The sequence below is a fragment of the Morone saxatilis genome, unplaced genomic scaffold, assembly GCF_004916995.1.
Source record: "Morone saxatilis isolate NCDOM2014 unplaced genomic scaffold, NCSU_SB_2.0 Contig2, whole genome shotgun sequence".
Taxonomy (NCBI): domain Eukaryota; kingdom Metazoa; phylum Chordata; class Actinopteri; family Moronidae; genus Morone; species Morone saxatilis.
In genome coordinates this window covers 3,274,010-3,295,096 of record NW_023339762.1, presented here as the reverse complement: position 1 = coordinate 3,295,096, position 21,087 = coordinate 3,274,010, and the positions used below count along the sequence as shown (strand labels likewise).

Below are 21,087 nucleotides of genomic sequence, written 5' to 3'. Positions count from 1 at the left end.
TCTCATTATATATATGTGTGTGTGTGTGTGTGTGTGTGTGTGTGTGTGTGTGTGTGTGTGTATAAAGCACACACACACACACACACACTTCACACTGTGATTACAGAAGGGTTAGGAGTAATCTGATCACCTAAAACAAGGTAAAAGCCAGGTACTCCAAAATAGAACAAAAAAGGAAAGAAATCTTAAAATGATTACTATCATATTTGGGCTTTTATTGCCTTTATTTGATAGTGACAGCTGATGGCTGGAATCGAACTTGGGCCACTACAGAAAGGACTCCTTTGTACATGGGGTGCATGCTCCACCACATGAGCCACCTTAAAAACCCTTTTAGGTCATGGTTAAATCAATAAAAGAGGGAACATGTTTTGACTACTGTAGGTCTTCTTCTTATTATTCATATTCTTGCTTTGACCGACTACACATCGGGCCCCAACCAGTCACAGCTTTGTGTCTTTTATGCCAGGGATTGTCAATGTCAGTGTGAATGTATATACGCACAAACCAAACACTGGCTCTAGATATGATCTTTTAGGCTTTCGGTGTGTAAATGCCCTGGGAACCATTGAGTGTCATTTGACGGGTTCTGTTGTTTTACTTAATGTCTTGTAGAAAGGTGTATGTGTGTGCGAAGCATACATAGGCCTACTGTATTATGTGCAGATGGTGCCGTCACTCCCACAGGTGTGATTAATTTATTTATAATTGATGGTATGGTGGGTGATAATCAAATAATTACTTTTTTAGTTTTCTGAAAAGAAATACAGCGTAATTCCTGTGTTGCATCGCCATTCTTACAGTTTGTAGGAAAGAGTGCTCTGTGCTCTTATTGGTCAACACAATGGAACACATAATAATAATAATAATATAATGATAATTGATTGAATGTGATTATAATATGATAATATTTATAATATTAAATAATTATAATACAGTTTATTTATATCGTATCTTTCATACAACTATTCAACAACAGTTGTGCAAGTTATCAAACTTGGCAGGAGAAGGCTAAAATTCTGGCATTCTAAGAAAATCCTATACCTTTAGTTACAGTACTAGTTAGTTTTCAGATTAATATTTTAAATAAAAATTTATTATTTGTTTATAAATTTATGTATTCCCAAGTAGTATCTGAAGCAGTTCAAATGAGCTGTCACTTTTAATGCGTCCGTAATAATGATACAGTACAATAAAATAACACTGACAGCTGTCAGTACCTTTACTTAGATCAACAAGCAGGTTTTAACTGGTTATGAAACAGTCTAAATTTAATACTGATGCCTTCATAAGACCTATATAGACAAACAAGATCATCAGCGAGAAGACTGGCTATTTCTATGTTATTCTTTATGCTTGCCACAGGGTCGGATTCCCCTTGAATTCAGTGAAAGTAGGCAGTGGAGACAATCCAGAGGACTCCAGAATCAGCACAAATAAAGTTCCTCGCTGCTGCTTTATGTAAAACTTTGATTGTACTTTTACTTGTACATTTAAAGTGTGGTATTATTACTTACTGAACCCTTTAAATGAGGTTCAGTCTGTCTTATAACAATAGTCAGATCAGAACATTGAAAAAGGGTTTTGCTCGCTGTAATCATTCCTCCTGTTCATACCAGTTGTTAAAATGCTTCATATTTAAGTGGTGGGACAACATTCACACTCCTTGTTTCTAGTTACAGTAATTTTCTTATTTCCTTTGCCACCGACATACAGTATGAAACCTGTGATTTGGAGTCATGCATATATACCACATTGATTTATTTTAAGGGGCTGCAAGCCAAAAAGGCAGTAGAGCGCATTTCTGATCATAAGCTTTGTTACTGTTCCTTTTCACTTTCCAGCTGCCTTATTATTTCCACTGCACCCCACACAGGATTGAGCAGTATAGGCTATGATTACAGACCACAGGTGAGGTGGTGGGGGGAGTGGGTGGCTGTAGTGGGTGTGTCTTGATGAGGCCTGCTACTGTGGCATGATGTAGTATTCTTGATATGATGTGGCGCCATCTCATGGTAGAAAGCTGGTATAACTGCAGAGGCCTGACAAAAGATAAAACACTAAAGATCTTAACAGAAGGTGCTAAGAAGACGAGTTATATGTAGATTTTTTTAGAGTGCTAGTGTCTTATCCTCTGTTATCGTTGTTTTGTTCACATACAGTTGCGTCTTCAAGTGAAGGTCTGTGTTTAATATGTGCCAGATCTGGTACAGTGTTGAAGGCTGACAACCAGATGTTGTCTGTCATAACAAAAAAGCCCAGGAAACAGACCCAGGTGGCTCTAAAAAGCACCAGATGGAGATAAAAGTCGCCAACCAACAGCAGCAAACCAGGAATTATCCATAATGGCAGTGATAACTTTTGGACCTAAATCAGTCAGAATATCATCTGGATAACCGGGGGTGGTAATAAGACCAGAAACCACACTGCCAAAGATGTTCAAACTTGGATTTTTGTATATGAATCTATTTGTATTCTAACTTGTTAAGCCCTCAGTCTCCTCATTCAGAATAACTACTGCTTTGGGAGGTTATGATATTAGATAATAGCATGTATTTTACATCACAGTCTAGAATTTGGAGCAAATTAATTACAAGGCAAGTATGTAATATTTGCTTCGTGGCTATATAATACAATGTCTAAAATGAAACCTGTAATCCCGCCGGCGGAAACACCCTTTGTGTCTTGCATGATAACCAAATACTTGTGTAGTAGTGTGTTTTGTAGCTGAATTTGAATATTCTTATCTGTGTAACGTGGTGCTGATACTGTATACCCATAACAACTTTTATTGAACAGCTTCTGCTCTGTGTGGGAACTGAGGACGTGTCAGCGGGCCATCTGGAGAGTATTACAATAAAAAACTGCAGGATTGACCAATAGGGTATGAACTATCTTGGTTGATCCTACTGCAGCTCACTGTCTCTCTCCCTTTTCTTTTGGTTTTCTCTGTTGTACTTCAAATACACAAAACTCCAGAGAGGGGAAGGGTGGGAGAGAGACAGCCAGAGAGACTGGGAGAGAGAGAGGGGATGGGAGGGACTGTGGGTGAGGTTTACTTGGATCCAAATCTACTAGAGCAACAACTGATTGGAGACACAAGACAGAAAGTTCTGGAGCAACAACTCTAAGCAAAGCAGGAGGAAAAAAGATCATTCAGCCGTTTACAGACCATCAAAGACTACTTTCAGCACAGCGAGACTGTCCATGACTGAAGCCATATGGATTGATCTTTTTCGTTTTTTCCTTTGGCTTATTTTCAGAGTGGGGGACTGTTTTAGTGGATTGTACTCTGCAAGAGAACTTCCTGTAGAAAAATACAGGAAAAGCTCTCATTGTCACTGACAAAGCATTTCAGACACAGACATAGTGAAGTTGTTACTGTAGAAGCAGTGTTTCCGTGCTGAGTTGTTGACAGAAGTGCTAGAAATGTCTGGCAGAGTGCTTCCTGTCCTTCTCCTATCTCTCTATCTGACTGTGGGTTCAGTCCAGAGTCAGGGTTCGTCCCAGGATGCCTTTATAATCCAGTACCTGGAAAGGAGATTGGCTCAGATGGAGGTAAGTGCTTGCCGCACTTCTGTTTGACATCAGGTACCTGCATCCCTCAGAGCACTACAACCTCAACCCTGTTAACTACTGCTTGCAATGTTACTCATACATGACCCTAAATATACAGTATATTCTACTATCTTGTACTGCATAAAATTTTCAGCTTTTCTTGCTATGATGTTAGAAATATCAGACCTTAAAATGAGCAGGTATAGAGCAGAATATCACGTTGTGTTTTCACCATACTCAGATTACATGGATGCCAAAGCTCTGGCAGCATCTCAACTGACTGATTTGTATAATGTCTTCCTGTGGGTATCTGACTGAGTCAACATCTACAAATATGTTAGTCATCTGTAGAGATACAGTATACTGTAAAGCTCAGTGAGGTAATGTACTATGATGTAGTTCATTTCAGAGCACTCTCAGGTACTAGCGTAAACATCAGAGGTTGTTAATGCTGCTGTTAAGCAAAACATTAAAACATTCAATAGAAATATCTAAATGTGGCATTAGAAATCAATAAATTGTTCTAAAATCTTCAGAAAAATATGTTTTTAAATTGAACTTAAGCCTATCACTTAGTCTTATATTACATTTAACAGCATTTGCTACCAGATAGGCTGCCCAGGCATTTTTTCTGCCAGCCCATGCCATCCATCTGTTTCAAAAGCTGAGTTTAATGGAAAACTCCTTTTTTTTTCCTGACTTAAAGTGAGTTAGCTTGCTGAGCAGCAACCAAAGACAACAATGCTAAAATGTAGTTTAACAGTTGCACAATCAGGTAAGCATAATTACTGAACTGACTCACTATATGTATACTGCAATATCTAATTAAATTTGCTAACATTAGCTTACGTTATAGCCACTACAACCTACTAGACATGCAAGATAGCAAGTAGAGCAAGTAGAGCTTGAGCAGCAAAACTGCTGAGGCGTACTGAAATGAGCAAGAGTGTGTTTTATTCTTTATGAATTCACCAATGTTGAAGAATGTATTTCTTCTTTCAAAAGGCACATGTTCTTGATTTAACTCTGTATCTACAACACATGTTCTCTGTTTCACTGATATCAGGAGCGTCTGAATCATTGCGAGCAAAACACAGTGGGTGTCACCCAGAAGACCTATGACCTCTCCTCTGAAATCAGGGGTTATCTTTCCACTCTCAGCGTTGTAAGGTAGGCCTGTCTGAATAACATTGGCCCTAAATGGACAATAGTAACAAGAATGGATGAATGAAATAGTATGTGACTAAATGAAGGAACTTCAGAACTGAAGTGTTTTGCTCCACAGATCGGAGGTGAAGAGCCTGGTGGACAGTGTGTCTGTGCGAGTAGACCGGGTGGAGAGAGAGTTGGAATATCTTGAGAACAAGATTCCCACCCAGTCTGACATCGAGATGGAGGAGGCGCTCCTGGAACAACAGATAAAGGCTGCAGAACAGGACCTGCAAAAAAAGAAAGCCAAGATCAAAGTGGAGAAGGGTAGGAAGTGTGTGTGTAGAGTGTACAGAGTGTGTGTGTGTGTGGGTGGGTGGCACTGATGATTACTGCATTTATCTGTCTAGTGGGGTTATGTATTAGTGGAGGGAAAAAGAGAAAGATATTAAAAGTTAAGGGGCAAATAATCGAAGCCAGACAAACAGAAACAGGCTTGTACTGTACGTAATGTTGTGCTGTACTATTCAATAAAAATCCATTCATTCGTGGCCTTTTCTCCAACATCTCCAGACTGCAGCACTGCCCTGAGTCAAATCAAGTCTCTCAAGATTGTGAAGAGGACAGGAGATACCTCTGGTTCCTGGTTCAAGGACCCCTCTGAAGGATCAACTAAGGTCTGTTCTTTTTAAAGATGATGTAATTACAGTAATTAGAGAAGTGTTTACAGTGGAGAAACAGCTGTGTTTCTTTCTGGGCAGCAGACTGTGCTTATCTTCCTCTCAGCATGGGGCTGCCGATGGACGTTCACTGACCTTTTCTCATAACATTAAAAATGAATTGTTCTTCACCCTGGATCACATTACATACACTCTTTAGCAGTTATATTTAGTTTGGAATGATTGCTGACATCGTGGTTTTGCCCATATCCACCACCACAGCCCACATTTAGATGTTTGAGCTTCACTGTACTCTGTAGAACTTTAAAAGTTATTTTAACAAAAAATATTGTTAAAAAAAGCAACACTTACTTAGAATTTTATTTTTTTTAAGGATTTTAACATGGAAATTGTACTTTTTGCACATCAGACGCACATTATGATCCAAGCAGACTATTTGTGTGTGTCTGAATACATGTCTGGAGGGGATCTTATCAATATCAGGTTTTTGTGTCAGTCCATCAGAATCAAAGAGTAATGCCTCCTTTCTAGATTTTGCATATATCACAATGGCATTTATCAGCAAGAGAGAAATCTAATCTGAAAGAAGAGTCGCTGATTGCATAAATACCACAGATTAAGAAAATCATTATATTAAAGCCAAGAATAAAACAACAATGCTGAATTGCACAATATTATTTTTACTCACTTCTCGACTGGTCACATCTGTAAATCTTTCAGGTCTATCTGCTCAGTGGAATTCGTAACAACACCCTGCTGGAGTATGTTTCTCTGCAGAGTTTCACAGAGAGGACTACCACTCCACCAGCTAAGGTGGTGCAGCTGCCTTTCCACTGGCAGGGGACAGGTCATGTGGTCTATAATGGATTCCTCTACTGCCACAAGGCGGACACACCCAACCAAATACTAAAGGTGTGTGGCTGAACTAATCAAAGCCCAATATTTTATATTTGTGTTTCCCATCAAGGCATTTCATTTGCACTATGTTTGTTAGATATAAAAGGGTTGAATTGATTGCAGTCTGTTGATTTGACTTCATGCTGAATTAAAACTGCTGTGGAGCTTTTGGATGGAGACTGAGTCCAGATCACTTTAGAGAAGCTTAGTCATTGGGGAGTAGATTTTTGTCCTATTTCCTTCTCTGTTCTGTGTTAGCTGAGGTCACTGAGCTAATGCTGCCAAAAGAAACAATTTTGTTCCAGCAAAATGAGCCAACTTTTCTCAGGGTACTTTTTGTTAGAGCACATGTAATTGCTACAGAACGTCTATTGAATGGATTGCCATGCAATTTGGCACAGATATTAATGTCCCCCTCAGGATAAATTATAATAACTTTGGTCATATTATACCTTTTCATATTTTGCCATCAGGAAGTTAAAATTTGAATTTGTCCAATACTTTGGTTTATGACCAAATACCTGCAAGCGTAATGACATTCGCATCAGCCTTAGCTGTACTTTGTATTTAGTGGCAATTTTAGCAAGCTACTAAACTAAGATGTTGAACATGACAAACCCTTACCTGCTAAATATGCATGTTAGCATTGTTTTGTTGAGCATGTTAGCATGCTGACATTAGCATTTCAGCCTCACTGAGCCACTAGCATGGCTGTAGACTCTTAGTCCTATTTGTACAAATCCAAACCATGTGGTTACAACACGTCTGACACCAATATCAAAACTATAACGTGTATAATGTTCCTACATTTGTCATTTGTCTCTCTGTTTCCATCACATAAAGGTAGACCTGTTGAATGGAACAGTGGTGGACAGTACACTGCTACCAGGAGCAGGCCGTCTACCAGTATACAGTCTGAACCCCAACACCTACTTAGACATGGCTGTGGATGAACTCGGCCTCTGGGTCATCCATGCTGACCCTGAGTACGGAGGAAACCTGGTCATTACTAAACTGGACAAAGGTAGAGCATACCACCCCTAGGTTTATACATACATATATGTAAGAAACGTAACCTGGCCTATACTGTTTTGTTTTTTGTTTCTACCTCAGGAACTTTGGCAGTAGAATATACCTGGGATACACAGTGTAGAAGCCGTGATGCTGAAGGAGCCTTCCTAATATGTGGGACCCTCTATGTTGTCTACAACACACGCTATGGAGGACGCTCCACCATACAGTGTCTCTATGACATCCATGACACCATCCACAGGTTGAACTACACACATTATAACCTGATACAGCCGCCTACACACTCACAAAAACACGCACCCTCTAAATTAACCATCCACATGTGCATGCACAGAAAAACAGAAAACGGTTTCAGTTAAATGTTCAATCAGAAGAGACTTTTTATCCAGATTCACACAGACCTTTTGCATTCACATCATTAAGCTTTTCACAGCTGAAGCGATCTTTAAATTTGATTAAACATTTTCTCTCTTCTGTACCATCCATCTGCAGTGATGAGAGTCCCGTGATGTTCTTCCCAAAGCGCTACACCAGCCACAGCAGCATCCACTATCACCCTGGAGACAAACAGCTGTATGCCTGGGACGACGGCTACCAGACAATATACAAAGTGGAGACACGCAGACATGACCAAGTCACTGCCGAATGAAGATCTACAGCGTTCGCCCTTTCAAAACCTGTGTTATCAATCCAAAGTTATGCAATAAACATCACTTATAATAGCATCAGTTAAGGAAAGTTATTGATGAGTAGTTTATAATCTGCTGTTGTTCAGTATAGTGATCCTTTGCTGGCAATGGATGCTGCCTTTATCGCTCTTAATTATTACAGACATAAAGTCCAACCAAAGGCATTTTATACATTATGTAGGCTTTATACCTTGTATCACCACAATAAAGCACATTTAGGTGTCACATGTATTTTCTTTAACTTGCCCTCAATGAGTGATTTACAGTTTTTAGGCTAAGATAGACTATGGAAAAGCTGACTCATCAGATAAGCTGTTATCACATTTTTAACACACCTGTCTCACATTGCAAAATTGGTCTGGCCCATACACTCGGGCCAAATACAGCAATGAACTGTGGTCCACATGTGGGCCAAATAGAGACATTTGGTCCATGACATAGCCATATCTTAGCCAACTGTATGACCATAGCTGCCCTGTTCTGGTCCTGTGTTGGGCCACACAGGTGTTCAGTGTTCAGTTCTAGTGTTTACTGGCTAAATGTGCTTATTTGACTTTATGTCTACGCATTACTACACATACAGTGCTGACTGGGGAGGAGAGGAAGAGAGGAATGAAGTGGAGGAAGGAGATGAGGAGAGGGGAGAAAAGAAGGAACTATAAGAGAAGAGAGGAAGAAACTTTGAAAAATCAGTATTTGTTTATAATACTGTCTTTGACACATTATTCATTTTGGCAAGTGTCTGTATTAATGAAGTGTCTTAGTTAAGGTTTTTAGCTGACATCTGGAGCCAGTGCTGAAACCTGTCTGGTCCAACACAGGGCTAGAACAGGGCCATCTATGATCATACAGTTGGCTGAGATATAGCTATGTCTATATATATGTGGCTACCAGATCTGGCACACATGTGGACTATAATTCATTGCTGTATCTGGGGTCTATGTGGACTGTGTGTGTGGCCAGACCAATATTGCTATGTGTGTATAGTATATGAAGTTATTGTGGCTTTGCCTGGATGACTCACATGTGTATGACCTATAATACACACATATATACCTGTACACTTATCTAGCCACACCCACATATGCACACACAGAGAAACATTTAGGCTGACTGAGCCTATAGGTAATATATAATCTGGCTAGGTAGTTTTTTGGATTGCGTGTTATGAGATTTAAATTAGCGAAGAGATGTGAGGTAGTTTGGAAGCTTTATCTTTACCTGCATATAAGAGGATTATTCCTCCTTACACTGATTATGATACAGAAAGTAGTGATGATGACTATGGAATTTGTCATCAGTGATAATGCACACTGTGATCAAATAGGGGTTTACTGTGAAGTGATGATGAGGCAGCACGGTAGTACTGATGTCAGGGGGGAGTGACTCACAGGGTTCCCCCCATGTTTTATAATTTACATTTATAATGACAGCATAGTCAGAGACACATGTAGTTATAGAGAGATCTAATATCTGCATTTAAAACAACACTATGATTTATCCTCATCCTGCCGACTGGGATACCCACAGACCCAATACTTTTTTCATATCTCACAGGTGCTTCATTCATTCATTCATTCATTCAATCATTCATGTGTGTTCTTACTGACTTCACATGATTGTTTTCTTTTTCTGTTTCAATTCGTGCATTATTAAAATACCAATGTATTGGTGATCCGGGGGACACCAAAAGCACCCAATTTTGCTAATGCAGTTTTAATAGATGGAACTATTTACTGAGTCCATGTTTGAGTTCCTGGTTGCCATGGGTCCTACTGTCTATAGCAGGGGTCACCAACCTTTTTGAAACTGAGAGCTACTTCATGGGTACTGAGTCATACGAAGGGCTACCAGTTTGATACATGATACACTCTTCTGAAATAATAAATTTGCTCAGTTTGCCTTTAGTTATATTTATTATTAAGATTATGATACTCATCTATGTGAAGACACTGATCACGTTAATGACTCTCACAATAATTATCAACAATGACTTAACAAGATGGGAAACAGAAAATATTAATATTCCAATTTTCATTTTTAGAAACAGGCCTGAGGGCTACTCATGTGGTCCTTGGGGGCTACCTGGTGCCCGCAGACACCGTGTTGGTGACCCCTGGTCTATAGGATCACACATTATCAGAGAGGTAGGGGCACTTAATTCAATTCAAGGCATGGGAAACATACATTTAGATTGTGAAATTAAGTGTAAAGTATATTTATATAAGATTTAGTAAGAAAAGAAACTTTAAGAGTAGTTAAAAAACACATGTCAAGTAAGAACCTTTTTAAATGTACGTGTGTGTGTCTAAGTTAGGTCACTCACTGTCCTTCAGGTTGTGGCATGTATAACTTTCCTGAAATAATAATAATATATATTTTGAGATTACATTAATGAAATAACTAAAGTTTAATTTCATGTTATTGTGGTTGATAAATCTGTATGCCAGTCTCTCTCTCTCTCTCTCACACACCTAATATTCTTGTTATTTAACTTACAGTTAAGTTAAGTTAAATAACAGTTTTGATGACCATGATGGAGCTGGTGCCAGGTTGTAATGTATGTATCTTGTTTCGCTTTTCGCTCAGCGCTGTCCGCAGCTGGCTCCTCTTTGTTTAACGGGCTCTGATTCATCCCGCCCATTTTCAGTTGGTGGTGACGTAAGAAAGGGGCGGCTCAAGGCTGACCGTTGAGTTTGACAGCAACGGCTCAGCTCACGGGGCATTGTTGACTGCTGAGGTGTTTTTGAAACTGCTCAACCGGCTGCCTTTTACAACTATGAGGAGGAGAAGCGGTAGTAACGCCAGCAGGAGAAGCTCAACGATTAGAAGACGCAGTGAGAACCTGCGTTTCGATGAATTCGGCTTTGCTCTTACTAAACGAAAGGACCAAAAACTTCATCACCGATGTCATGATTACAGGTGCGGGACTGGGTAACTCCTGAAAACTAACGTCAGCTAACGTTAATAACTCGACATGCCGTGACTCTGGGCATTTAAAGTTCCCGAGGAAAGTTAAATTAACGCTAACTTTTTTTTATTCCTCATACATTATTGTGTTTCATTTTATTCTTTTCACTCTTGTTACCGTTAAGTAATTACAAAAACGTCGTTAAAACGGTGTCAGTGATATTCAAAGCGCTGTTATGCCTAACTTATGTTAAACTTAACGTAACGTTATATTAGACTGCTGTGTCGGTTGAAGTGGTGTCTTGTTAAGTATAAAAGTGAACCAACCATTTGGTGACCAAAAAATGCAATTAAAATAAACAAATTATGCTTAATGGTGCTTATTTAACGTTACTTGTCAGATTTGACAAACCTTTGAGACACAATTTAGGTATTAGTACCGTTAATAGAAATGTGTCCACTGATATTGCTTCACAAATTCATTCTTTTAGGTGGATAAGTCGCTCCAGCATGTCTAACTGTAGTTAGCTTGTGTATACTGTTAACCCTAAAGCTGTAGAGCAGAGCCCACACACACACACACACACACACACACACACACACTGTTTGCCTTTACAGAAAGTGTGAATATGAGCCTGATTTGAATAAAACTGTTGAATGAGTCTGAATCCACGTCGTTGTGTTGTCTGTCAGCTACCCCCAGCTGAGCTCGGTGAGGGTGAAAGAGCTGTGTGAGCTGCTCAGCTACTGGAATGGAGCCAGCTTTATCTGCAAGAGCCAGGTGAGACGTGTCTCCAGCGTTGTTAATAATCTACCCTCGTGTTTTGAACCATGCAATAGTTGTAAACGCACATCTTGCTGCTCCCTCACACTCTTAATTTGTTTTCAGATTGAGCGATTTATCAGGATGGGTATTCCTCCAAGCCTGCGAGGTAGAGTGTGGAAGTGTCTTCTCACCCTTGACAGCCTGAGAGAAACCAGTGACTTTAACTACCAGGTAAAGCACAACGAGACGTGAGACGTACTCCCTTGCGAAATTACACTGTGAGTTTGGAAGTGGGAACAGAGTTTTCTCAACAGTGCCAAAAGATAGGGATACGTTATTGGTTGACATAACAATAATCATTTATTTGGAATTCTTATGCAAGAACAATTGATAGACTTTATGTTTTATGGAAGCCAAAGTATGGTTGAAGTTTCTTTGTGAACATATAAAGAGTCAGACCTGTTGTTTGTTGTGATATCCGTTAGATTTGGTCATATCAGAGCCATGGAATATTAAACCATCCGTCTTTGCTCACTCTGGCGTTACCTCTCTTGTAAGTGTGTAAAAACTACAGGTTATGAACTAATTTTTAAAATTCAAAAATGCAGTATTGGCCACGAGAAGCAGGTAATTATCGGTTATTGTGTCGAATCAATATCGTGCATCCCTACTACACTACCAGATATGTTTTTGGATTTCTTCTACCTAACTTTTTATACTGTTATACTTTTACTCACTTGGTTTTATTAAGGAAGTGATTTCCAGGATTAAATTATTGAAAAAAAAAAAAAACACACACAGAAAACTGTATTGTTTTTTTAACAGCAATCTTTTCATCATTTTCAAAAGAATTCTTTAACATGTCAATGTCAATATAACATCAGCTACAACTCTGCGACTGCAAGTTGGAAATCATTCTACTGTTCTATTCAGAGCTGAATTTATCATTGATTTATCACCTTGAGTCTTTCCAGCCATTGTTTTAGCAAAAATAGCAAATAATGAATGACAAACATTCCTTTGTTTCAGCTTCTCAGATGTGAGGATTTGCTGCATTTGTTTGTTGCATTTTTGTCAGCTGGATATTTCTTTTGGGTTTTAGACTGTTGATCAGACAAAACAAGACATTTGAAAACATCAGCTTGTGTTCTGCTTTTGACAATTCAATTGAATTAGTCAAAAGAATAGTCAGCAGATTAAATGAAAACCAAACGTGTTGGTTGCAGCCCTGGTCCTTTTGTATAAGAACTGGTGACTTGACCAATAATGCAATACAATATACAATTAGGCAATGAATCAGTTAGTCACTGGACAGATGAGCCAACACAAATATGTCAGTATTGTAATGGACATTTTCATTATTTTCTGACATTTTATAGACAAAATGATTCATTGATTAATAGAAAAATGAATGTGCAGATTTAGTAAATTGAAAATGGTAGTTAGTTAGTTAAACTGACAAGTGTGTAATCGAAGTAAACAAGACACTCGACACAGGATTGACCTTTCAAAGCAGGAGTACAATGGTAGGATGCTTCAATGCCTCGTTTCAACATGACCACCTCAAGGGAGGCCTCAATATGTCACTCTTGTATCAGAGAGGGTTAAAAGCAGAGCTGTAGACTCTGTTTCACTTGATATAATATAACTTTTATTGAACAATATCAAAGACAACAGTGAGACCATTTGTACTTGTCTTGCCTTGAGCCTTCCTGTAAGTGCAACACCAGGAATTGGCAAGGAGATGTCGCCATTTTGGCTCAGCGCTTCAGAAAGCTCCATTTGCCCCACCGCTACTCGTTACTGTGATTTCATTGTAGTTGAACTAATCCAGGTTGGCTGTATATTTAGTCGCTGCCTAACCAAAGCAGCTTATGAGTGATGAACCCTGCCTCTTACTCTGCCGTTCATTCAGCAGAAGTGTTATTGATTGATTTCCATTGTGTCGGGCTTTCTCCAACAGAAGTGCTTGTCAGAGGTGCGAGGGCCCTTGGTGGACTTGGGAGTCAGTGAGTACGGCATCCTGTCGGCAATTGCCACACTGAGCGACACCCAAAACGACCTGGATTTGAACCATCAGCAGTCCTCCAACTGCCCCGAGCCCCGATACTCTGTAGATGACATCACACTCTTCAGACAGATTGCCCTGGACCTCCGTAAGCTCAAACAGTGGAATTAAGCTCTAGGCTCAGTGTGTGCATGTTGAATGTTTTCAGTTGAGAACATGGCTACATATTTTGACTCATGTTGAGGACTGAATTTAAAACAGATTATTTAGTCCTCAAAATGTTGTAAAAACGTGTTGAATTATACTTTTAGTATTGCTTCTTGTAGAGCATTGCACAATGAATGTACCTCTCTTCTGTACTGCACCATGTATAGGGTTACGATTGAGGTTTTGTTATTACCAGAGAACAGCATTAGAAATTGATGTAAATAAAAAGAGACCCGGGGAACACCAGGTATAATTAATCTGACCTGTTCCATAGAGCGTTCCTTCCCGACCCACCGCTCTCTGATGGGGGAAAGCCCAGAAGCCATCGAGGGTCAGGCGAAACTCTTCAGGGTCCTCATCGCCTATGCCAAATACAGCCCGCAGGTTGGATACAGTCAAGGTAATGGACTGATTGTACTCATTTATATAACACCTGTGGGACTGTAAGAATACTTTGAAAACGGTATGAAGTGCTCCCTCTTTTTTTGTCTTTCTTTGCTTCCCAGCAAAAGATATTGTAGTGATTATCATCAGGTTGTTGGCGCTGTTTTAAATCCCCAGGGGGAGGACATTTATTATCATTTGAGCTTAACATTGTGTTCCCACATCATCATGTGTAATTTCACACACTGTTTCAGTAACTTGGTGCAAATAGTACATAATGCAGTACATAATGTGACCACTTGATGGAAGCAGAGGACTATTAAAATAAGGAGTAACAGCATCATGCTCTTTTTTGCTCAGGAAATGTCAGTGAAATCCTTTTCACATTATTAATTTATTTATGATGATTTAGATTTTTTTAAATCAGATTTATTAATAAAGGTGGAATTTGGATGAAAAAACCAAGTGGAAATCAGATTGTGAAAATGTTATCAGCACAAGCATTTATGACTTTTGTTTTTACGGAACTATAGATAAAAAGCAAGTCTTTTGTGTTTATCCCCATTTTCCTTTTAAGATATTAGCTTAAGAAACAGAAACATACTCTGAGCTGTTTATTGTAAACAGTTGTCCTATTCATAAAGGAAGTTTGATTTCAGAGGATAAAGAATCTGGATGAAAGTCATTCGTTGGATACCAGACATATTTGCTAAGAGATTACATATATGTATTTCGTTTTTTTGCATTTTTTGTGACAGTTTGGCGCACCAGTAGGTGGAAATGTCAAATGAAACTTCCTTCTCTTCATGACTAATATCCCATCTATGGTTTACAGTTTCCACTTCCCAGTGATACTTCTCTGCATTATAGTGTGTCCTTCTCTGTATGCTGCTTCCATGGGAAACATGCATTAGTTAAGATGAGGACAGATATGCATAGGTTGCTATACAAATCATATTAAGGTTATGCTCTTCCATCCTGCTTAGCTGTGTACACTGCTGCTGCTCCACTAAACTAGTTTAGATTTCTCAGATGTTTGATAAAACATGTTCAGTCCTATATCTTCAATGTTTTTACTGTAGTGTATCAAACATCCATACCCCATACTTTAGGAAATGCAGTATTTATGTATTTCTGTGTGTGTGTGTGTGTGTGTCACAGGGATGTCCTACATAGCTGCGGTGCTGCTGATGCAGTTAGGAGAGGAGGAGGCGTTTTGGGCTTTGACTGCCTTGTTGGGTAAACCCAAATATCTGACCGAACTTTTTGACCTCAGCCTCAACAAGTAAGAATGGGCTTAAAGTATATAATAAATGAAAACATACATTTGAATGATACATCTAAATAAAATGTACTGTAAATATTCTAAACTGATTGTACAGACATTTTTTGAAGTACCACAAAGTACTGAATATAATGTCCTTTTAAATTGACTTTATTAAACATTCAGTGATTTGTACACAATTAAGGTAAATCGGGGCAAGATACGTTTTGTTATTTAATCTTTTATGGTGTTTTGTAATATAAACTGCAGACATATCCTAATTTGGAGCAATGCAACATGTGGCAACATAACTTTTGCATGGGGATCAGAAAACTCTTGCACTATAATTTGCGTATACCGTATATTCATGTTAAAAATCCAGAAATACTGAATTTCTGCAATTGCATCTAAAAATTGGTTCAACTCAAATTGGTCACTGAAACAAACTGTCTGTGTAATTCCCAAATTCTGTATCTGTTTTCCTGGAATTGGTAATCTGGCACAGCTACACTAAACTAAGCAATGCTGTTATTTTTGATCTAATCAGAGTCCAGCATCAGGTGAAGGTGTTTGACCAGTTCCTGAAACACAGGAAGCCACAGCTCTCTCAACACATGGTGAGTGCTTCATTTCCAATCAGATCTTCACTCAGTAGGTTTGTACATTAAAGGAGAAACCTGATGATACACTTCAATTCTCTGTAAAATGACACGCTGACTAAGTGACATGCAGGCATGAATTTCAACATGGTGCTGATCATGAGCGACATTAAAAATGGTAGGAAAGTATGGAATTTCTGGAGATGCTCAAAGGGAAAACGCTTCTGAAAATCAGAATGACAAGAAAGATTGTCTGTGTGTATGTGTGTGTGTGTGTGTGTGTGTGTGCATTTGTGTTTCAGGCCAGATATGTCCAAGTGATGAGTAGTTCATCTGTGAGGTAGAGGCCACTGTAATGAATCCATCAGCAACAGGGCCTCTTCTGTCATTCATGCATTAGGCTCTAGGCTTGTCATGTTCTGCAGTATTACTGTTTGCACGCATGCCTACCACTATGCCATTTTCTTTCTCCTTTCCAACTGTTCTAAAACTATTTTCATTTAGTGAACCTCACAGCAGACATGCAGCCCACTCTTTGCAGCTACAGAAATGGAGTGACATATTATACAAAAAGATGTTATCACTTTATCAGATTTGTTTGCCATAGGCAAATGTGGAAGTGGAGTTCAAATTACCATGAAAGAGCTAAATGCATACAACCATGGGCAGAAGTAATATGGCATAAGCCAAAATTGAGGACTTGTTTATTTACGAAAGATTGCAAATGTGAAAAACTATAATTAGTCTAAATGTAGGAGAACACTCTGTGTATACATAAGCTGTGTTATATTGCCATTACACATTGAAACTGGAAGATACAGATTATTATTATTATTATTATTATTATTATTATAGGTATTCATGGTTGACATAGGATTAATTCTACTGACTTTGGTGAGTCCCTGACTTTTCCTCTAGTGTCATGAGGTTTGTGGTTTTCCATCTATTGGATAAAGTATGGTGCAGATACTCATTTCTTTTTTTCGATTTAGCACCATCATCAGATTAAAGTTCAAATGTGTCCAGTACTGTGTTTAAGACCAAATGCCTACAAAACTAATGACATTCCCATCAGCCTTGGCTGTATTTTGTGTCTATGCTAATTACCAAATGCTAGCATGCTACCATGGTAAACACTGTACCTGCTAAACATCAGTGTGCTAACATTATCATTGTCAGCATGTTGGCATGTGTATGTCTGCATTTAGGTCAAAGGACCACTATGTCCAAGCAGAGCCTCACCGAGCCGCTAACATGGCTGTAGATAGAAGGCACTGCTATACTCAATCAGAACCGATTCTCAGCCATGTTGCTGTTGCAACTTAGTTCTCCTCTGTTTAAAGTCTTCTGTCCAAGTGTGTTTGCACACCGATGCATTCACTGCTACCGTTTGTGCTGCTCAAGTGTCTTTGAAGGGATTGTTATACTTCACGTCGACTCAGCAGGTCTGGGAGTAAAGCTGCCCTTTTGGAGCCAACACACACATATACATACACACACACCACAGGAGTTTATTGTAGGCACAATAGTTTTACCCCTTTACAGAAAAAGCCTATTAGAGATCAGTGGTCAGCATTTCCTTTGTAATAGAGCTGTTCAGCAGAGTTAAGGCAAGCGAGCTGTAAGCAGATTTTTTTTACTTGTGTTGTACCCAATCTGAGAAAACAGAGACTTAATGCATTTTGAATGCCAGGCATCAACATGAATACATGCATACATAATATTTGGATCTTATTCTGTAAGACGTATGTCCAGTGTTACAAGCAGTGGACTTTAAACACCAGAATTAGTTAAAAATGAGAAATGCATTGTTGGGAAGCTAATGGTTGTTAATAAGTGTGTGACACTATTTAAGAAATTCCATTCAAGAAAGTGCATACATCGTGGATGGAGATCAGTAATGGAGCATAGCTGACAGAAATTGGCAGTGAAGCAAGTCTTGAATACAATGTTTGGTTATGCCAAATCAACCCTCCCTATTTTCCCAACCTCCCTGCAGGAGTCAGTAGGAGTCTTATCAGTCTACTTTGTGATGCCATGGTTCCTCACTCTCTTCTCATCCCTACCCTGCTGGGACTCTGTCCTGGCTGTCTGGGATCTCATCATTCTGCACGGTGTGTACACATGTTTATGCATGCACAAATGTATAAGCAAGCAGATGAAACACACTGAAATGATGTAGATTTATCATTTACTCACATTCACTTAATGTGGAGGGGGCAATAAAATATTTCTAGTAAATAGTCTTCAGTGTCCAAGACAATAGTTATCTTTTTATATTATTATTATTATTATTATTCTTATTATTATTATTATTATTATTTATGAATGTGGGCATCATTGTATTTATTCTACTTCGTTTAAGAATGCTTGATTCTGATTGGCTGGGAGGAGGGCATTAACCCGGCATATTGCCCGCTGACTGAGCACAGCGTCATCTAAGTAGATCAATATGCCGCTTGTATTTTTTTTCAATCAACATACATTCAAACCCAGAGTGCATTGTAAAAATAAACACCTTGTTTAAAAAAAGTTTCTAAAAAATGTGTCGGAAAATCTATCGGAGGGGCTCCCTCAGTCCGACTACATTGTTTCGCCAAGCGAGATACATGCGCAACTACGTTTCTAACTAACGTTAGTGAATCAAGAATGGCAGCCTTGTGTGGTTGCGCTATAGAAACGAATTAGCTTACAGCTGACGCCTAACGTTATTCACCGTCGTTCTAAAGGGGACTACTTTTTTGAGGGAGATGCTCCACACAGAGTATAGCATTTTAATAAGCAATGCAATACGAAATATTAAAAGTATTTAATTTTTTAATTATGTTGGCAAGTAAGAAGTAGAATAAACGGGATAATCACCTCAAGGCCGGGCAATAAACAGTTTGATATGCCCGGCTGGTGGACGGCTTACCGCCCGAGACGAACTGTTCATTGCCCGGCCTCCCTGTGATTATCCCTTACTTGGTCCAGTGTCAGGGGAATGATCATTATGTTATAAGTGATAACTTGCAACATTCATTGTTTTTCATCTTTTCTATCTTATCTACTTTACACCTACTTTGTATTAACAAAGCATACAGCAATCATGTTTGGAAATCCCACTGTTCCTCCTCAGGCCTATCAGCTGTGTTCCGCACGGCTCTGACCATCATTGAGCTGCTGGAGCCCCGACTGCTGGACCTGCATGATGAGGGAGCAGTGTTACCCCTGCTGTTGAGAGTACCTGTTGATGTGTAAGTAAAGTCAAGCTGAATATGGCTTATGACACTTCTTATATTCATCCTCACATAGTTGTGTGGCTGTCCATGATCCACATTTTGTTTAGCACAAAATAGCATCAAATATGTTGTCGTACATCCATGAATATTGTCCCAGACCACCCTCGTAATTGTGCTGAAAGAGATGGATCCCTCTGAAGAATGCCCCGCACAGTTCTCAGAGCTGAGCGCTCAGTTTTAGACTTTTCCCTAAATAAAACTCCATGGCAGCTCATGAATATCAATCAGCTCATCAGGACTGGACATGTTTTGACACCAAACATTCCAGGAAAAGTAGAGTGTCATTGTTTTGCTGTGGTTGTTTTTGTACATGTTTGGATTAAACATCCTTTATGCTAAATTAGTTTCTTCAGTGGCAGCCCATGCTGCTTTCAGTTGGACCCCTCTGTCCGTCTTTCACTATGTTGAATATAAACGTCACATGCCGACGGACATGTTTTGTTGACATGGAGCTGTTGTTATGGCAACTCAGCAGGGTCACTGGGTTTGTGTATACAGCCTCTCTCTGTGTGTGTGTGTGTGTGTGTGTGTGACAGACTGGTGCACAGTGATTAATAAAATCCAGTTTATCATATTTGTTTTAATAGATAAGCTCCCTTCAACTACTTAAATGTCACACTTGTGTGCTTCTCATTGTAAAAAAGGTCCCAAGTTTGTTTACATTGGACTAAGATCTGTGCAGTAGACTCTGGATAAATGGAGGCTACACAGCCAAGTAGTTTCCATAAACGTAGCTGTGTCACAGGCAGTGATAAAGCACTTTATCATGAGCTAGACGGGGGAGAAGTTGTGCTAGGTACGCACCAATGACTTGCAAAGTGGATTATGAAGGACAAATCTTTAGGATTATTATAGAGAACAGCTAAACAACTGTTTGACCATTTTTAATGCTTTATTTGCAACATTTTACATCTAGCTTTTATTACCATCTATTGCCACAGATGGGTTGGGTTAACAGTAAGCTTTTATTCCTGTGCTACAAGGAAAGATACAGCTCTTCCTGATCCATGTGTGAACCTCTTCTTGTGTTTGTATATGCGTGCATCAAGGGCAGCACTGACAGTCCCATTTTGTTCTAGCTCTGGTGTACAGTGGGCAGCCTGCCATCACGTCACATTGAGAAGTCCTTGTTGGCTGCTTGGCATCATTATGAAAGCCTGGTCAGAAGTCAACACTAAGTGGTCCGACTGTCTCCCAGGGCAGGATCCCTTTACACTGGGAAGATACTGTTTGAAGAAAAAGGGGAAGGGAGCGAATGGGGTAGAAGAGAGAAAAAAAGATGAATAGAGGGTCAGAAAGAAGCGGCTAGAGAAAGAAGGTACACTAATTGGGGAGGGGGGTATAAAAAGAGAAAAAGAGAAATGAAGGAGGGTAGTGAGGTGAGATCTTCAACCTCTCTTAATTTTCCTCAAGGATCTCTGCTCTTTTAGTCTCTGTGAATGGTGGAAAAAGGAGTTGTCATGCACCCATATAGGCCATTCTGATTAATGGTCGGTTGAGAGGCTCATCTATCTCATGTGCCTGTCTGTCTACACTTGGCTGTCAATCAGCTGTCACCTCAGTCATAGGTTGCAACAATGACTCCCAGCACACCCTACGTCACCAGTCAAAGATCAGCTTCACACTCTGCGGATGATTTATTTAGTTTCTGTCTGTCTGTTTC

At 39.4% G+C, this 21,087-nt stretch overlaps 2 protein-coding genes across 2 annotated transcripts in view; both read left to right on the top strand.

Annotated features, from left to right (window-relative positions):
* The first annotated feature begins 3,036 nt into the window (after positions 1-3,036).
* On the top strand, positions 3,037-8,230 carry olfml1 (olfactomedin-like 1). The gene is made up of 8 exons (XM_035665828.1): positions 3,037-3,558; positions 4,625-4,728; positions 4,844-5,034; positions 5,281-5,384; positions 6,108-6,299; positions 7,128-7,308; positions 7,398-7,557; positions 7,809-8,230. Exons 1-8 carry the CDS (start codon positions 3,430-3,432, stop codon positions 7,963-7,965), a joined length of 1,218 nt encoding a protein of 405 aa, XP_035521721.1. The 5' UTR covers positions 3,037-3,429; the 3' UTR covers positions 7,966-8,230.
* Positions 8,231-10,714: 2,484 nt separating this feature from the next.
* The window catches only part of si:ch211-266k8.4, a 58,065-nt gene continuing 47,692 nt past the window's right edge, over positions 10,715-21,087 (top strand). The window contains exons 1-9 of the mRNA XM_035664429.1: positions 10,715-10,927; positions 11,609-11,696; positions 11,805-11,912; positions 13,645-13,837; positions 14,171-14,296; positions 15,442-15,565; positions 16,092-16,161; positions 18,143-18,257; positions 19,262-19,379. Of these exons, the coding sequence (XP_035520322.1) occupies positions 10,785-10,927; positions 11,609-11,696; positions 11,805-11,912; positions 13,645-13,837; positions 14,171-14,296; positions 15,442-15,565; positions 16,092-16,161; positions 18,143-18,257; positions 19,262-19,379 (1,085 nt within the window). The 5' untranslated portion in view covers positions 10,715-10,784. The remainder of the gene's footprint in view (positions 10,928-11,608; positions 11,697-11,804; positions 11,913-13,644; positions 13,838-14,170; positions 14,297-15,441; positions 15,566-16,091; positions 16,162-18,142; positions 18,258-19,261; positions 19,380-21,087) is intronic.